Source organism: Podarcis filfolensis, assembly GCF_964270895.1.
Source record: "Podarcis filfolensis genome assembly, chromosome: 8".
NCBI classification, from domain to species: domain Eukaryota; kingdom Metazoa; phylum Chordata; class Lepidosauria; order Squamata; family Lacertidae; genus Podarcis; species Podarcis filfolensis.
In genome coordinates this window covers 7,757,934-7,771,004 of record NC_139611.1, presented here as the reverse complement: position 1 = coordinate 7,771,004, position 13,071 = coordinate 7,757,934, and the positions used below count along the sequence as shown (strand labels likewise).

General features: G+C 45.9%; 1 protein-coding gene across 11 annotated transcripts in view; it reads left to right on the top strand.

Moving 5' to 3' along the window:
• ATXN2 (ataxin 2) overlaps positions 1-13,071 on the top strand; it is a gene marked incomplete at its 5' end in the record, with an annotated part of 61,412 nt that overhangs the window by 38,021 nt on the left and 10,320 nt on the right. For 7 of the 11 annotated variants that reach the window (XM_083629279.1, XM_083629284.1, XM_083629282.1 and 4 more), the window contains 9 exons: positions 611-808; positions 2,628-2,738; positions 3,454-3,524; positions 4,519-4,823; positions 7,377-7,440; positions 7,671-7,823; positions 10,020-10,086; positions 11,496-11,680; positions 12,217-12,349. In XM_083629279.1, the coding sequence (XP_083485405.1) occupies positions 611-808; positions 2,628-2,738; positions 3,454-3,524; positions 4,519-4,823; positions 7,377-7,440; positions 7,671-7,823; positions 10,020-10,086; positions 11,496-11,680; positions 12,217-12,349 (1,287 nt within the window). The remainder of the gene's footprint in view (positions 1-610; positions 809-2,627; positions 2,739-3,453; positions 3,525-4,518; positions 4,824-7,376; positions 7,441-7,670; positions 7,824-10,019; positions 10,087-11,495; positions 11,681-12,216; positions 12,350-13,071) is intronic. The other 4 variants (XM_083629281.1, XM_083629285.1, XM_083629283.1 and 1 more) reach the window with 1 other exon arrangement.

Sequence of the window (13,071 nt, the reverse complement as noted above, 5' to 3'; positions counted from 1 at the left end):
GATGATCAGGTTGTGCTCCTGTGAGCCTCAGTATTCATAGGCCTAGACCCCATTCCTGGTTGCCCACTTTCCTTCTTTCTGTCCTGTTTTGAGGGTGACTCAGAAGACACTGAAAGCCACAGCGAGAAACTAGGTGGACTTTCACAGGGCAGCGAGTTTAGGATCGTGCCGCAGATCAATTTCTGGGACGACAAGCAGAAATTGGTTCTTACCATGAATTTCTGTTTGAAGAGTGGACTAGGTCATTAGGCGATGGAAGCTGTTTCTCAGATTCTCTTCCATGTTAGTGAGGGCTGGTAATAGGAAGCGACCTGACTCTGCTTAAAGTCTCCCTTGACAAACCTTTGCTTCAGTGCAATCAATTATCAAGCATTGTTTCACAGTAGAAGGATTCTTAGTACTGTGTTCTACAAGAATCATTTAAAAGAAGCACTTACTGCTTGGGGGAGAGAAGCAACATCACAGAAATCTGGGGACTTTCCTAGGAAGGGAGAAAGGGTTTTGGTGACAATTTTATCAGCTCAGTGTAAGCCTGGCATTAGGTTTCACTCCTTTTAGTACAAAACAGCTGTGCAGTGTTTCAACAGGGTCTCTTTTATTTTGTTTCTAGTCCCTAGGTTGTCCCCTAAAGCACACAGACCCCGGTCTCCAAGGCAGAGCAGCGTTGGCAGTGTGCCTTCTGGGCCAGCTCTGTCTTCTCCTCAAGCTGGCTCTACTCCAGCAGAGCCTGTAGCTGCACCTGTTCTAGCTGCATCTCCTACCCCAGCCAGCCCTGCGTCCATTAGAGCAGGTACACCATCAGTTGAAGGTAAGAAGCCCTTTTATCTCCCCCTCTTCTGAGCCTGAGCAGAAATGCAAAGACATATGATGATCTAAAAATTGCTTCTGTGTTTTAAGTGGTTGGAGAGCAGTTCTCACACACGTTTATTTTTATGCATTAGGTTTGCTAATCATATGCAGTCAATTTTCTCTCTGTGTGGGAATCTTTATACTGGCGGCTCCAGGCAACTACATAATTTTCTGAATGGCTGTTGAAAATTACAAAAATGAGTAGGAAAAGGTTGCGCTCTGTTTCTCCTAAGACATCCTGCTGACTTTCTTTCAACTCAGCCGATTAGGGCAGCCTTCCCCAGCATGGTGCCCTTCAGCTATTCTAGAATAAAAAGTAAAGGTAAAGGGACCCCTGACCATTAGGTTCAGTTGTGGCTGACTCTGGGGTTGCGGCGCTCATCTCGCTTTATTGGCCAAGGGAGCCGGCGTACAGCTTCCAGGTCATGTGGCCAGCATGACTAAGCTGCTTCTGGCGAACCAGAGCAGCACATGGAAACGCCGTTTACCTTCCCACTGGAGCGGTACCTATTTCTCTAAGTGCACTTTGACGTGCTTTCGAACTGCTAGGTTGGCAGGAGCAGGGACCGGGCAACAGGAGCTCACCCCGTCGCGGGGATTCGAACCGCCAACCTTCTAATCGGCAAGTCCTAGGCTCTGTGGTTTAACCCACAGCGCCACCCGCGTTCTAGAATTAAACTTCCACAAATCCCATCTGGTATGTCTGTGCCATCTGTGGCTTATGGAAGTTGAAGTCCAAAACAGCTGGAGGACACCAGGTTGGGAAAGGCTGGATTAGGGTTTTATACAGTAAAACAGTAATATTTAAAAAGTAATACTGCCCTTCCACGTATTATTATTTTGGAAGAAATACATTTAATTTGATTTGCAGAGCTGTTGTTTTTCTTGTTGTTGTTTCTAAACCACCTTTTCCAAAGTCCAGGACTCAAGACTGCCTACATAGACAAAATAGAAAAAAATAAAAACCATAGAAAGACAATCATTAGAATGTAATTAAACACTAATAGAATTAAAATATTTAAAATATTCATTAACGAAAAACTAGAATGAAAAGTGGCTCTTTAGAAGTCTCTCTTTAGTCATCTTCATTATCATCATTTTATTTGTATGCCACCTTTCCAAAATCAGGATGGCTTACAACATGAAAAGATCTACATAATTACAAACATGGCAAAAGTAGTCATAAACAATAAATAAAACACAGGAGAAAGTACACAACCAAACTGAATAATTTCCACATAAATCATATTTAAAATTAAAGATACAAAAATAATATTTGTATCTTAAATAATATTAGTGTATTTTTGGTTTTCTATGGAAGCCGCCCAGAGTGGCTGGGGAAACCCAGTCAGATGGGCGGGGTACAAATAATAAATTATTATTATTATTATTATTATTATTATTATTATTATTATTATTATATTAATAACAGCAACAATACCCAGTACAAGAGTTTTTCCAGCAACCTCAGCTTTTGTAGCTAATTGTCAGTCAGGGCCCTGTTCTCCCAGGCTGGATAGAGAGAGGCCAGCAAGAGAATAAGTAGGTCTTCCACGACTCACAGTCAAGATTATGTTGGTTCCCCATATAAACAGAGACACAATCAGGTTAATACCTTGTATGGGACAAATTGTTTTGGTGCTGAGCTTTGTGAGCTTCCTGGTTGCATAGAAATCTTCAACAACTTGTCCCTCTTTCCTTCCCCACCCATTGCTGTCTAGAGTTATTAAGAGTGCTGTCTATATGAAATCTCAAACAGGACTGATTTTTCTCCCTAGCTAAAGATTCAAGGCTTCAGGACCAGAGGCAGAGTTCTTCTCCTGCTAGCACCAAGGAACCCCTGAAGCCAAGTGAAATGTCTCCCAGCTTTAGCAAACCTGAAAACAAAGGTAGGAGTTTTCTGAACTCCCATCATTTGCAGCCAATATAGACAATGGTCGGGGATTAATGGGAGTTGGAGCCCACTACACCTGGAGGCACCTTGTTGGTTACTCCTGTACTGTAGGCTTAGTTACATTGCTGTTTGGATTGTTGTAGAGATCTGGGAAACACAACATGGCATGCAGCCCTCAACTATATCTCTGCACACAATGAAAAAGGAGTCCTTAGTTTGCAGATCACGCCTGTTTCTCTGCTGCTCCAGCTGCTTGATTCCCACTCCACAACCTCCTGGGTTGTAACTGGATTGCAATTTCCGCGGAACTCTTTGGGAGCGTTTTCTTTTCTCCCCCCCCCCCCCCGAGCTGAGATAGCATTTCAGATTTGGGTCACTCTATTGGGACTGCCTTTAGATAGTTTTAATTGGCCCAAATATATGCTGGATCCATGTCATCCATGTTTATAACCCAGCAAAGTGATATACCTTGGTTTACAACCATAATCCATTCCAGAGGTCCGGTTGTAAACCAAAACAGGTTGTAACCCAGGGCGTGCTTTCGCCATTGGGGCCTCCCCGCCCCCCCGCCCAAAAAGGGTTGTAATCCAATAAAAAATAAAAAATGGACCCACACTTCTGGGTTTGACGTGGTTGTAATTGAAAACGGTTGTAATCCAAAACGGTTGCAAACCAAGGTACCACTGTATATGCGTATATTCTCTTAACAGGTGTGTCTCCAGCTGTCCTAGAACATAGAAAACAGATCGATGATTTAAAGAAGTTCAAGAATGATTTTAGGGTAAGTGCTTTTGCTATTAACGACAGCTGTCTGAATAGACAAGGCAGTACCAGATCAAACTACATGCAGGTAGGAACGGTGGCTTCAGGAATAAGCATGTATGCCCTCTGCCTGGTTCCCTGTAGCTTTGCTTTTCGCAGTGAGGGAACCGCCAGAAGGCTCTCAGAGCTGGACCTCAGTGTCCAGGCAGAACGATGGGGGTGGAGACACTCCTTCAGGTATACTGGGCCGAGGCCATTTAGGGCTTTAAAGGTCAGCACCAACACTTTGAACTGTGCTCAGAAATGTGCTCAGAAACGTATTTCAGGTCTGGTGTTATATGGTCTTGGCGGCCACTCCCGGTCACCAGTCTAGCTGCCACATTCTGGATTAGTTGTAGTTTCCAGGTAACCTTCAAAGGTAGCCCCACGTAGAGCGCATTGCAGTAGTCCAAGCGGGAGATAACCAGAGCATGCACCACTTTGGCGAGACAGTCTGTGGGCAGGTAGGGTCATCCTGCATGCCAAATCCTTGTCTATTCTCTCCCTCGACTAAAAGAACATTGCCTAGGGCAATGAAGGTCACAATAGGACATTCAAATGGCTGCAAATAAGACACTCCATAGAGCAACCAGTACAAGTGTGCCCCCTGCCTTGCCACCCCTTCATCCAGATATGTACACTTCTTGAAATGTTTTACAGGCACCCTCTCTGGGGAGGGAGTTCCACAACTTAAGGGCTTGCTTCTCCTGGGCTGCCACCCCCTGAGCTTCTGAGTACGGTGGAAGAAGCAAGAGGACTCCCTCTACTGATATTAGCACCCAATATATTCCTGGGTTTTCTGTACGTCAGTATGTAGGAAATGAAGCACCTTTTATTTCAAGCTGTAAGAAATAATGCTCAAAACTAAAATCAATGTAGACTGTGCCTTCTCTCCAAATACCCTCGGTCAGGAAGTACCTGCTAAAAGTATAATTTTTCTGTTTCCTCCCACCCCCCACCCCTGCACCCTCCAGTTACAACCCAGTTCCGCCCCAGAAGCAGTGGAACAGCTGCTAACCAAAAACAGAGATGGTGAAAAATCCAGAGAGGTTCCTAAGGAGAAGGGTGACGCCAGCTGTAAGGACTCTGTAACTGAAACTGGCAGCAATGCCACCTCGACCAGTGGCAGTAGCAAATCAAACAGCCCCAGTATTTCACCACCTGGTGGCAGCCTGGAGCAAAAGCGAGGGCCTGAGGTGACCTCGCAAGGAGTGCAGACCTCTGGCCCTGGAGCGAAGCAGGAGAAAGAGGAGAAAGAAGACAAAAGGGACACCACCGAGTGAGTAATTCTGGCTGCAGCAGCTCCTGCACAGATTTGGCACTGCTTTTGTGGAGGGCCCCGTTGTTGAGATGACTCGACCATGCACAGCATTTTCTTCTCTGCTCCTTATTTAGATTTAACATATTTGTATAAGGTTTTCTACCTCCACTGCTGGAGGCAGTGCTTAGAAAGCCAGTTTCAGGGAATTACAGGTGGGCAGAGTGCTGTTGCTCCCCTCGGTCTTGCTTGTGGGTTCCCCACAATAGGCATCTGGTTCACCACTGTGCAAACAGGATACTGGGCTAGATGGGCTTTTGGCCTGATCCTGCTACAGGGCTCTTCTTCATGTTCTTGTGCTCTTCTGTTCAGCTTCTATTGTCAAACTGGAAAATACACACAGGACTTTTAGGGGTTGTACTATCCAGCGGAAATGCAGCACCTGGAGAAAAATGGATGTTGTGCTTTTAAATGTGTTTGATCAGTGACTGGGGAGAGAATACTATTTTCTGTCCTTCTCCCTTGCCAGTCTTTCTCCTCCTACTCTGTGAAACTCATCCAGAATTTCATGCTTTTGTTGGAAGGCTTGTGTTTTGAAACAGAAACGAGGCATCAAGTGATGGGCAGTTTTCCTCCACTCCACCAACGGAGGCAGAATCTGTAGAGGCTTCACACTTCCACCAGGCGGGGCAGTTGCCACCTCAGTTTTCAGCCTACCCTCCACAGAGGGAGCATGGCTGACAGAATCTCTTACGGAGTTTAGAAGCTGTGAATTATTATTTTTAAAAAGATACTCTTTCCTCTTCTTCCTTGGTTGTTGTTGCTAGTTGTTGCTTCTTAATGTGCCGTATTTTTTGCTCTATAAGACGCACCAGACCACAAGATGCACCTAGTTTTTGGAGGAGGAAAACAAGAAAAAAAAATTCTGAATCTCAGAAGCCAGAACAGCAAGAGGGATCGTTGCGCAGTGAAAGCAGCAATCCCTCTTGCTGTTCTAGCTTCTGGGATAGCTGTGCAGCCTGCATTCGCTCCATAAGACGCACACACATTTCCCCTTACTTTATAGGAGGGAAAAAGTGAGTCTTTTAGAGCAAAAAATACGGTATTTACTAAATTTGTATATTGCCTTTCTGCTGATACGTTCAAGGTTTCTCACAGTTTTAGACAGCAGCTAACTTGGGACTGTGCAGATTTTGCTGGGCTCCCAGCCAACATAGCTAATAGTCAGGGGTGATGGGAATTGTCGTAACAATATCCGGATGACCACAGGATAGCAACCTTTGGTTTGCAGGCTATTTTCATTTATTAATTTTATTTCATAAGAGTCATATACCACTTGATTGTAAAGGAAAAACTTCGAATTTTAATAGACATGATCCAAAAGGGAACATGGAGAGAGAAGAGGACTATTAGCAAATTCAGGTCCCATAAGAGGTGTGTTTGTGTGAAAGAGAGAGAGGGAGAGACTGACTTCTGGGATGGGAGGAGCCAAATAGTATTTGGCCCCATCTGAGCCAAAGGAGGTTAGGGATTTTGGTTCCCCCCCGGGATATTATTTTTGACCCTGAGCCTCTAATATCTTCGTGCAGCAAGGGCTGCAGCTCGGGATCCAGGACTTGTCAGCAGAGCTCTCTGGGTAGCAGCTGGGCCTTCTCACACTCTGCAACAGGCTTCTGGGCCTTCTCAATGAGGGTAGGTGCATTTTTAAACTAGCAACAGCTGCTCCTAGAGCTGCTGCTGGCAGGAGGATGTCTTCGCAACAGCTTATCTATGGCCTCTATTGCCACAAGCAGACCTTCCAGTTTTGATTGCTGCAAGGAGACCTTGTGCCTTCTCAGTGGTTCTGTTCTGGCTGCAATCTGTCCGTTCTAGTAGCTAGTAGAAGACCTTGAGCCTGCAAAGAGCTGCAAGAAGCCCAACTATAACACTGACTGCTAATAAGCTTTGGTTGCAGGCCTCCAAGTATGTGTCAAGGCATCATGCTAAGAGTTCTCACTATGTTGTTGATCTGCAGCTGCCCCTCCCCCAGTGGTCTAGTTCAGGGATGACTAACACATTGCCTTCCAGATGTTGTTGACTCCACCTCCCATCATCCCCAGCTAGCATGGACGATAGTTAGAGATGATGGGGGTTAATAGTCCAGCGACATCTAGAGGGCCAAAGGTTAGCCTCCCCTGCTGCAGCCCTTCAGTCTCAGAAAAAAGGAACAGCCTAAGGTCAAGGAAATAGCGGTGTTGGAGTGTTTTCTAGTTAAAACCTTGCAATGAACGTCTTTTTCCTGTCCTTACTTTCCTCTTTGGTGGCAGCTCCCCCTTCAATAGAACGTGTTACATTTTGATAGATTTTTAGTTGTGTCGTGCATCCTCAGCAATAGAACGTCCTACGCGCAGAGGACAACTCCCTGCCACTCGTGCCCAATGCACACAGCGCAGGTTTGAAGCCTCTACAAGTCTTCCTCCACTAGTAGATATCCATCCCTGGATATTCAGCTCTTATCTGAGAGAAATGAACTATCATGGTGGGAAGTCCAATCTGACATGCATCTTTCTTGTGTTTGCCCCCACCTTTCCATAGACAAGTTAGAAAATCAACACTGAACCCTAACGCAAAGGAGTTCAACCCTCGATCATTTGCTCAGGTGAGTCTTAAGAGGTATCGCTGTCCTCATTCTCTGCTTATCCGAAGCTGCATTTCTTTATGTGCCACCCATTAGAAGCAGTCACTGCATTGTTTGTTTTCCTGCTTTAACCAGCCATAACGAGAGCTCGCTGGGAAAAGTCCATGGGGCATGTTGATGCACGCTTGATCAAACTGTTCAGTGCCTACTTAACAGCTCAGCTATTCCGTTTTTCCTTATGTTTTTGGCAGCCCAAGCCTTCCACCACACCAACGTCACCCCGTCCGCAGGCCCAGCCCAGCCCTTCCATGGTGGGCCATCAGCAGCCCACTCCGGTGTACACCCAGTCTGTTTGTTTCGCACCAAATATGATGTACCCTGTTCCCGTGAGTCCAGGTGTTCAGGTAAAGCGGCAAAGGCTTTAATGCGACAAGCTTATACTTGCTGCATTGAGTGTGGATAACAACTTGTCACTGCTTTGGAGTGTGAAAGGCACAACAGGGCATGAAGCATGTGAGAGTTCTTTGTGTTTGCATATGGGAGATGGTGTGTGTGTGTGTGTGTGTGTGTGTGTGTGTGTGTGGATCGGTGAATAAGGAAAAGATTAAGAAGCCCCTCTCCCATATAAATGCCCCCCTCATTAATGTTACCTGCTCAAATTTGGACTTGGATACCTTTGTTTGCCAAAGTGATGTGCATTTCTACCTTCTGAAAAGAGGCTGGGCCACTTTGTTTTCAGCACTACATAGTACCCTTTCTTGGCACTTAAAAATATTGAGTACCTCTACTAGCTTGAAAAGGGACGCGGGTGGCCACAGGGCCTAGAACTTGCCGATCAGAAGGTCAGCGGTTCGAATCCCCGTAACGGGGTGAGCTCCCGTTGCTCGGTCCCTGCTCCTGCCAACCTAGCAGTTCGAAAGCACGTCAAAGTGCAAGTAGATAAATAGGTACCGCTCCAGCGGGAAGGTAAATGGCGTTTCCATGTGCTGCTCTGGTTCGCCAGAAGTGGCTTAGTCATGCTGGCCACATGACCCGGAAGCTGTATGCCGGCTCCGTTGGCCAATAAAGCGAGATGAGCGCCGCAACCCCAGAGTCGGCCACGACTGGACCTAATGGTCAGGGTTCCCTTTACCTTTATAAGCTTGAAGGCTACCTTGAAATGTATGCAGGGGCCTACTCATTGTCTTGAAAGAAGATCCCATCAGATCAGTAACTTTGTATTTGCAGAGCTCATGTGACTGAGAGCATTTGTCCTTGTGTACTCTATTTGTGAAATGTAAACTCTCCCAAGAGGAGATCCTTGTTGGAGGGACTGGCCAACTATTTAGTTAGCCAACTGTTCTTACCCTTCTGCACAACTGAGAGAAGAGTATTTGCTGTGGCCACAAGAAAATTATTACAACAAATGTCAGAAACGATGAGTGTATATGATAAGATGTGCATTTTAAGCATATTGATTCCCTGTACATACCTTGGTTTGTTTATTTATTTTTACTTTGGGTCCAGTTTTATCTGATACTTGATTTTGTCCATGACCTGCAATGATGATGAAATCTTCTAATAGCCTAATTGATTAAACAGTGTGTTTTTCACTTTACTAATAAGAGACCAGAGTTCAAAGAACTTTTAGTTCATCTCAGTAGAATGCATTGTGCTCTTTCTGGCTGCCACAGCGTTCCAAAATTATCTCTAGTGGTGCCAATTTGTCTTCAGTGGTTGGTATATGGGGATCACTTTAAAGCAAGGCATTTATTTTTAGTCACGTTTCTAACAAGTATTTTGATCCCGTTCCCTCCCACCCAAGCTATTTTCACCTGCCTCTTGACTTCAACCAAGCTTGTACATCGTGGCACTGCTAATGTTCTTTCAAGCCTGGTTCAGATATAAAAGTAGCTGCCTAAAGAGAATGACCATGGTGCCAATGCTTTCCCTCCTCCTGTCTCTCTCTCACTGAAATGGAACAATTCAAGGTTTTGTTACACCATAGTTTCTGGTTAACACTGGAGCATGGAAATTGTAGATAAAACTCTTGACTACAAACCATCTAAATCAAGCCTGAGGGAAGCTATATTAGCATTCAAGGCAAATGTGACGTGCTCCTGTTCAAGATAAGTTCAATCCTCCCACTCAGGTGGTTCCCCCTCTTCCCCACCCCCAACAGTTAGCACCTCCACTTAGCTTTTTTGTGTGTGCAACTTTTGGGTTCCCCCAATACCTCCCTCTTGTCTGCCGGTGATGCTGTTTGGGCTCCATAAGGAATGGTGACAGTCAAGAGGTGTTGGTTCTGCTGCTGCAGATAGCCATGGTTGGTTCCTAAAACTAACCTTTGGAGAGTTCCACCCCAGGATCCTCTGAGCATTGCAAGGAATCCTTTGTGGGCACCTCTTGGGTTGGTTGGTGAGGTTCAGCACAAGACAATAAGCACACAGTAGCACCCATAATCAAATGTTCGTTGGTAAAAGTGTGATGTGCATATCTGCTGAGAACCCAGTGGGGAGCAGGCCACCACGCATGACTTGCATCCAGAGAGGAGAAATATATATATGATGCGTGGTGTGCACGCGTGTCTTCCTCTAATTGTCGGCCATGTTATTTTTCAGCCTTTGTACCCCATTCCCATGACGCCTATGCCAGTCAACCAGGCCAAGACCTATAGAGCAGGTAAAGGTGAGAATAATACAGTATTGCATGCTCTTGTACGTAGCTTGCATGTAGAATAACTAACATGCCTTGCTCATTGTTCTGTTACATTTACTTTGCTTATGAATTAGCAACCTGCCTTTCTGTGCAACCCCCTTACCAAGCCTCCTCTTCCTCCTCCTCCTCCTCCTCCTCCTCTTCCTCTTCCTCTTCCTCTTCCTCTTCCTCTTCCTCCTCCTCCTCCTCCTCCTCCTCCTCATGTGTCCTCTTGTTTCTTGGATTTTGCAGCACTGAGCAGACAAAGTTTATAGCAGCATAGGGCCTGGTGCATGGGTAGGCAAACTAAGGCCCGGGGGGGCGGATCTGGCCCAGTCACCTTCTAAATGCGGCCCACGTACAGTCCGGGAATCAGCGTGTTTTTACATGAGTAGAATGTGTCCTTTTATTTAAAATGCATCTCTGGGTTATTTGTGGGGCCTGCCTGATGTTTCTCCATGAGTAGAATGTGTTCTTTTATTTGAAATGCACCTCTGGGTTATTTGTGGGACATAGGAATTTGTTCACCCCCCCCCAATATAGTCTGACCCCCCCACAAGGTCTGAGGGACAGTGGACCGGCCCCCTGCTGAAAAAGTTTGCTGACCCCTGGCCTAGTGTCTTGGCTCTAGTTCGAAATACTTGAATGGGTGCTTTTAAGGCTGAAAGATCCTATCCACACTTTCCTAGAAGTACACCCTGCTGAACACAGTGCGCAACTTACCCCTCAGTAACATGCATACGAAGGTACTGAAAGAGTGTTTGATTAGCTCCTGTACCTAACGATGAGCAGAAGCAACATACTGACTTTCCACGCCAGAGGCTTGTTTCTTCTGTTCGGCTTTTAGCTGAAGGAAACTTTTATGCATACAGTTGGGCACAAAGCTACTGATTCTGAAAGCTCCTCCCTGACATCAGAGTGCTGTGTTTTAACAGGATTTTACTTTTGTTATGGGCTCTGTTGGTCTTAGGGAGAAAAAAATTAACCATAGAAAAAATAATAATTATGCCATTCTTCTGTATGGGAGGAATGTGAACCTTGTATGGGTTGTCTCTGCCCATCTCTCCACAGGAAGGAAGTTAAACATTTTAAAAGTAAAATATTTTTGTTGCACCAGAGCAGTGTTCCAGTATATATCGGCTAATGCTTGGATAGTCTTTCTGTGATGCCTTCTTTCTGCCTGAATGATAGCCCAGCCTACTCTGAGCTGACCTCTCTCTCCTGTTGCCTTAAAGCCTGCTCACGGGGTGAGATTCTTGAACCCTACCAGCAGCTGATTCCTCATCTGCGTTTGGCTTCCTTGTGGTTGCCATTGTACCTAGCTGTACGTAGAAATGTAGGCACAGGTTTATTTTAGGGGGAGGTGCTTTCATAATGTGCCCTTTCCCCTTCTTTTGCAGTATCAAATATGCCCCAGCAGCGGCAAGACCAGCACCATCAAAACACCATGATGCACCCTGCCTCTGCTGCCGGGGCTCCTATTGTTGCTACGCCACCGGCTTATTCAACGCAGTACGTCGCCTACAGCCCCCAGCAGTTCTCCAACCAACCTCTCGTTCAACATGTGCCGCATTACCAGTCTCAGGTATGCCTTCAGCTGAGCTCTTTGCAGCTTGAACGGTGGGATTAGAATGTGTATTTTGCCACGCTGCATAAGTGGTGATGCAGCGCTTGCATAGCACTTCAAAAAGAGCTACGTACTGCCTATGGTGATACATCCAGGGCCATTGTCACATGATGCCCTGTGTGCATGTTTGAGGGGTGTGTGTGTGCAGGCCACCTTCCATGTGGACAGGATTGACAGCTGAGTGATGGAACAGACTCAGAGACCTGGATGTTTACTGCAGTCTTGCCTAGATCTATTGGCACGTGAAAGCTTTAGGTTATCTAATGGCATAATTTCACCTTAGTGCTGTAATGTTAAGATGCCTGTGTGCCATAATAGGAGGGGCTGGGAAAGCTGCTGCAGAGGAGAACGATGGTGGATCCTGAGTCTTCCTCTAAATCCAGCCAAGTCTGCTAGTATAACTGGGCGTCTCTGACTAACTTGAAGAAAGGCATTTTGTACCTGTGAAAGTACCTGCAGGGACTTACTCGTTCTCTTTCTCATGCGTAATGCAGCACCCCCACGTCTATAGCCCTGTAATACAAGGCAATGCCCGGATGATGGCACCACCAGCACACCCGCAGCCCGGCTTAGTTTCTTCCACCGCTACGCAGTACGGTGCGCACGAGCAGACCCACACGATGTATGGTAGGACACTTTTTAATGAGTTCTCTTTTGAAACTTTGAAGGATCTCATTTTTAGTGGCTTGCCGAGAGAACTGGGACGCTCTGTGTTTTGAAATTGACTGAAACCCGTTTGGATACCGGTATAGTAAAGAGAGATTGGGAGAATGAAATGCAATTGTAAAGCATGAACAGCTGACTTTTCTGTCCCAGATACCTCTTATAAAACAGCATATCACAATTTTTCCATATGCTGCCACCAGCAGCCTTTTAAAGGGCTCTTATTTATCACTGGGGACCAATTAACTTATGTATGTGTCCACTTGCACGTGTGACTGAGCTAGTGTGCATCATTAAGTCCCGCAGAGCAAATATTTGTAGTGCTGCTGTGTCCATTCAAATGTACTACTATTCTGCAGACATGAACCATTTTGTATTGGTAGGGGATTCTTAGCACCTAACTCTGCTCTCAGTTGGCGCTCAGAATTTGTGCCAAGGATTTGAGGCATGGCCTCCATTCACACAGGCACTGTTTTGGGCGCAAATTTCCTGTTCTGGGGCAGTGTTTAGGTTATGTGCCTGCAGTGCTCAGTTGATTCCTCAGCATGAATTGAGATGTGTCTGTCTTTTGCCTCCCCGATACGAGGCCCCTTCTGGCTTGGGGGTATCACCAAGTGTGGGTTTTGCACACTGATGGCTTCCTGTAAACCAAGGATGACTTCCTTGTGGGCTGATGGCATTAAGTG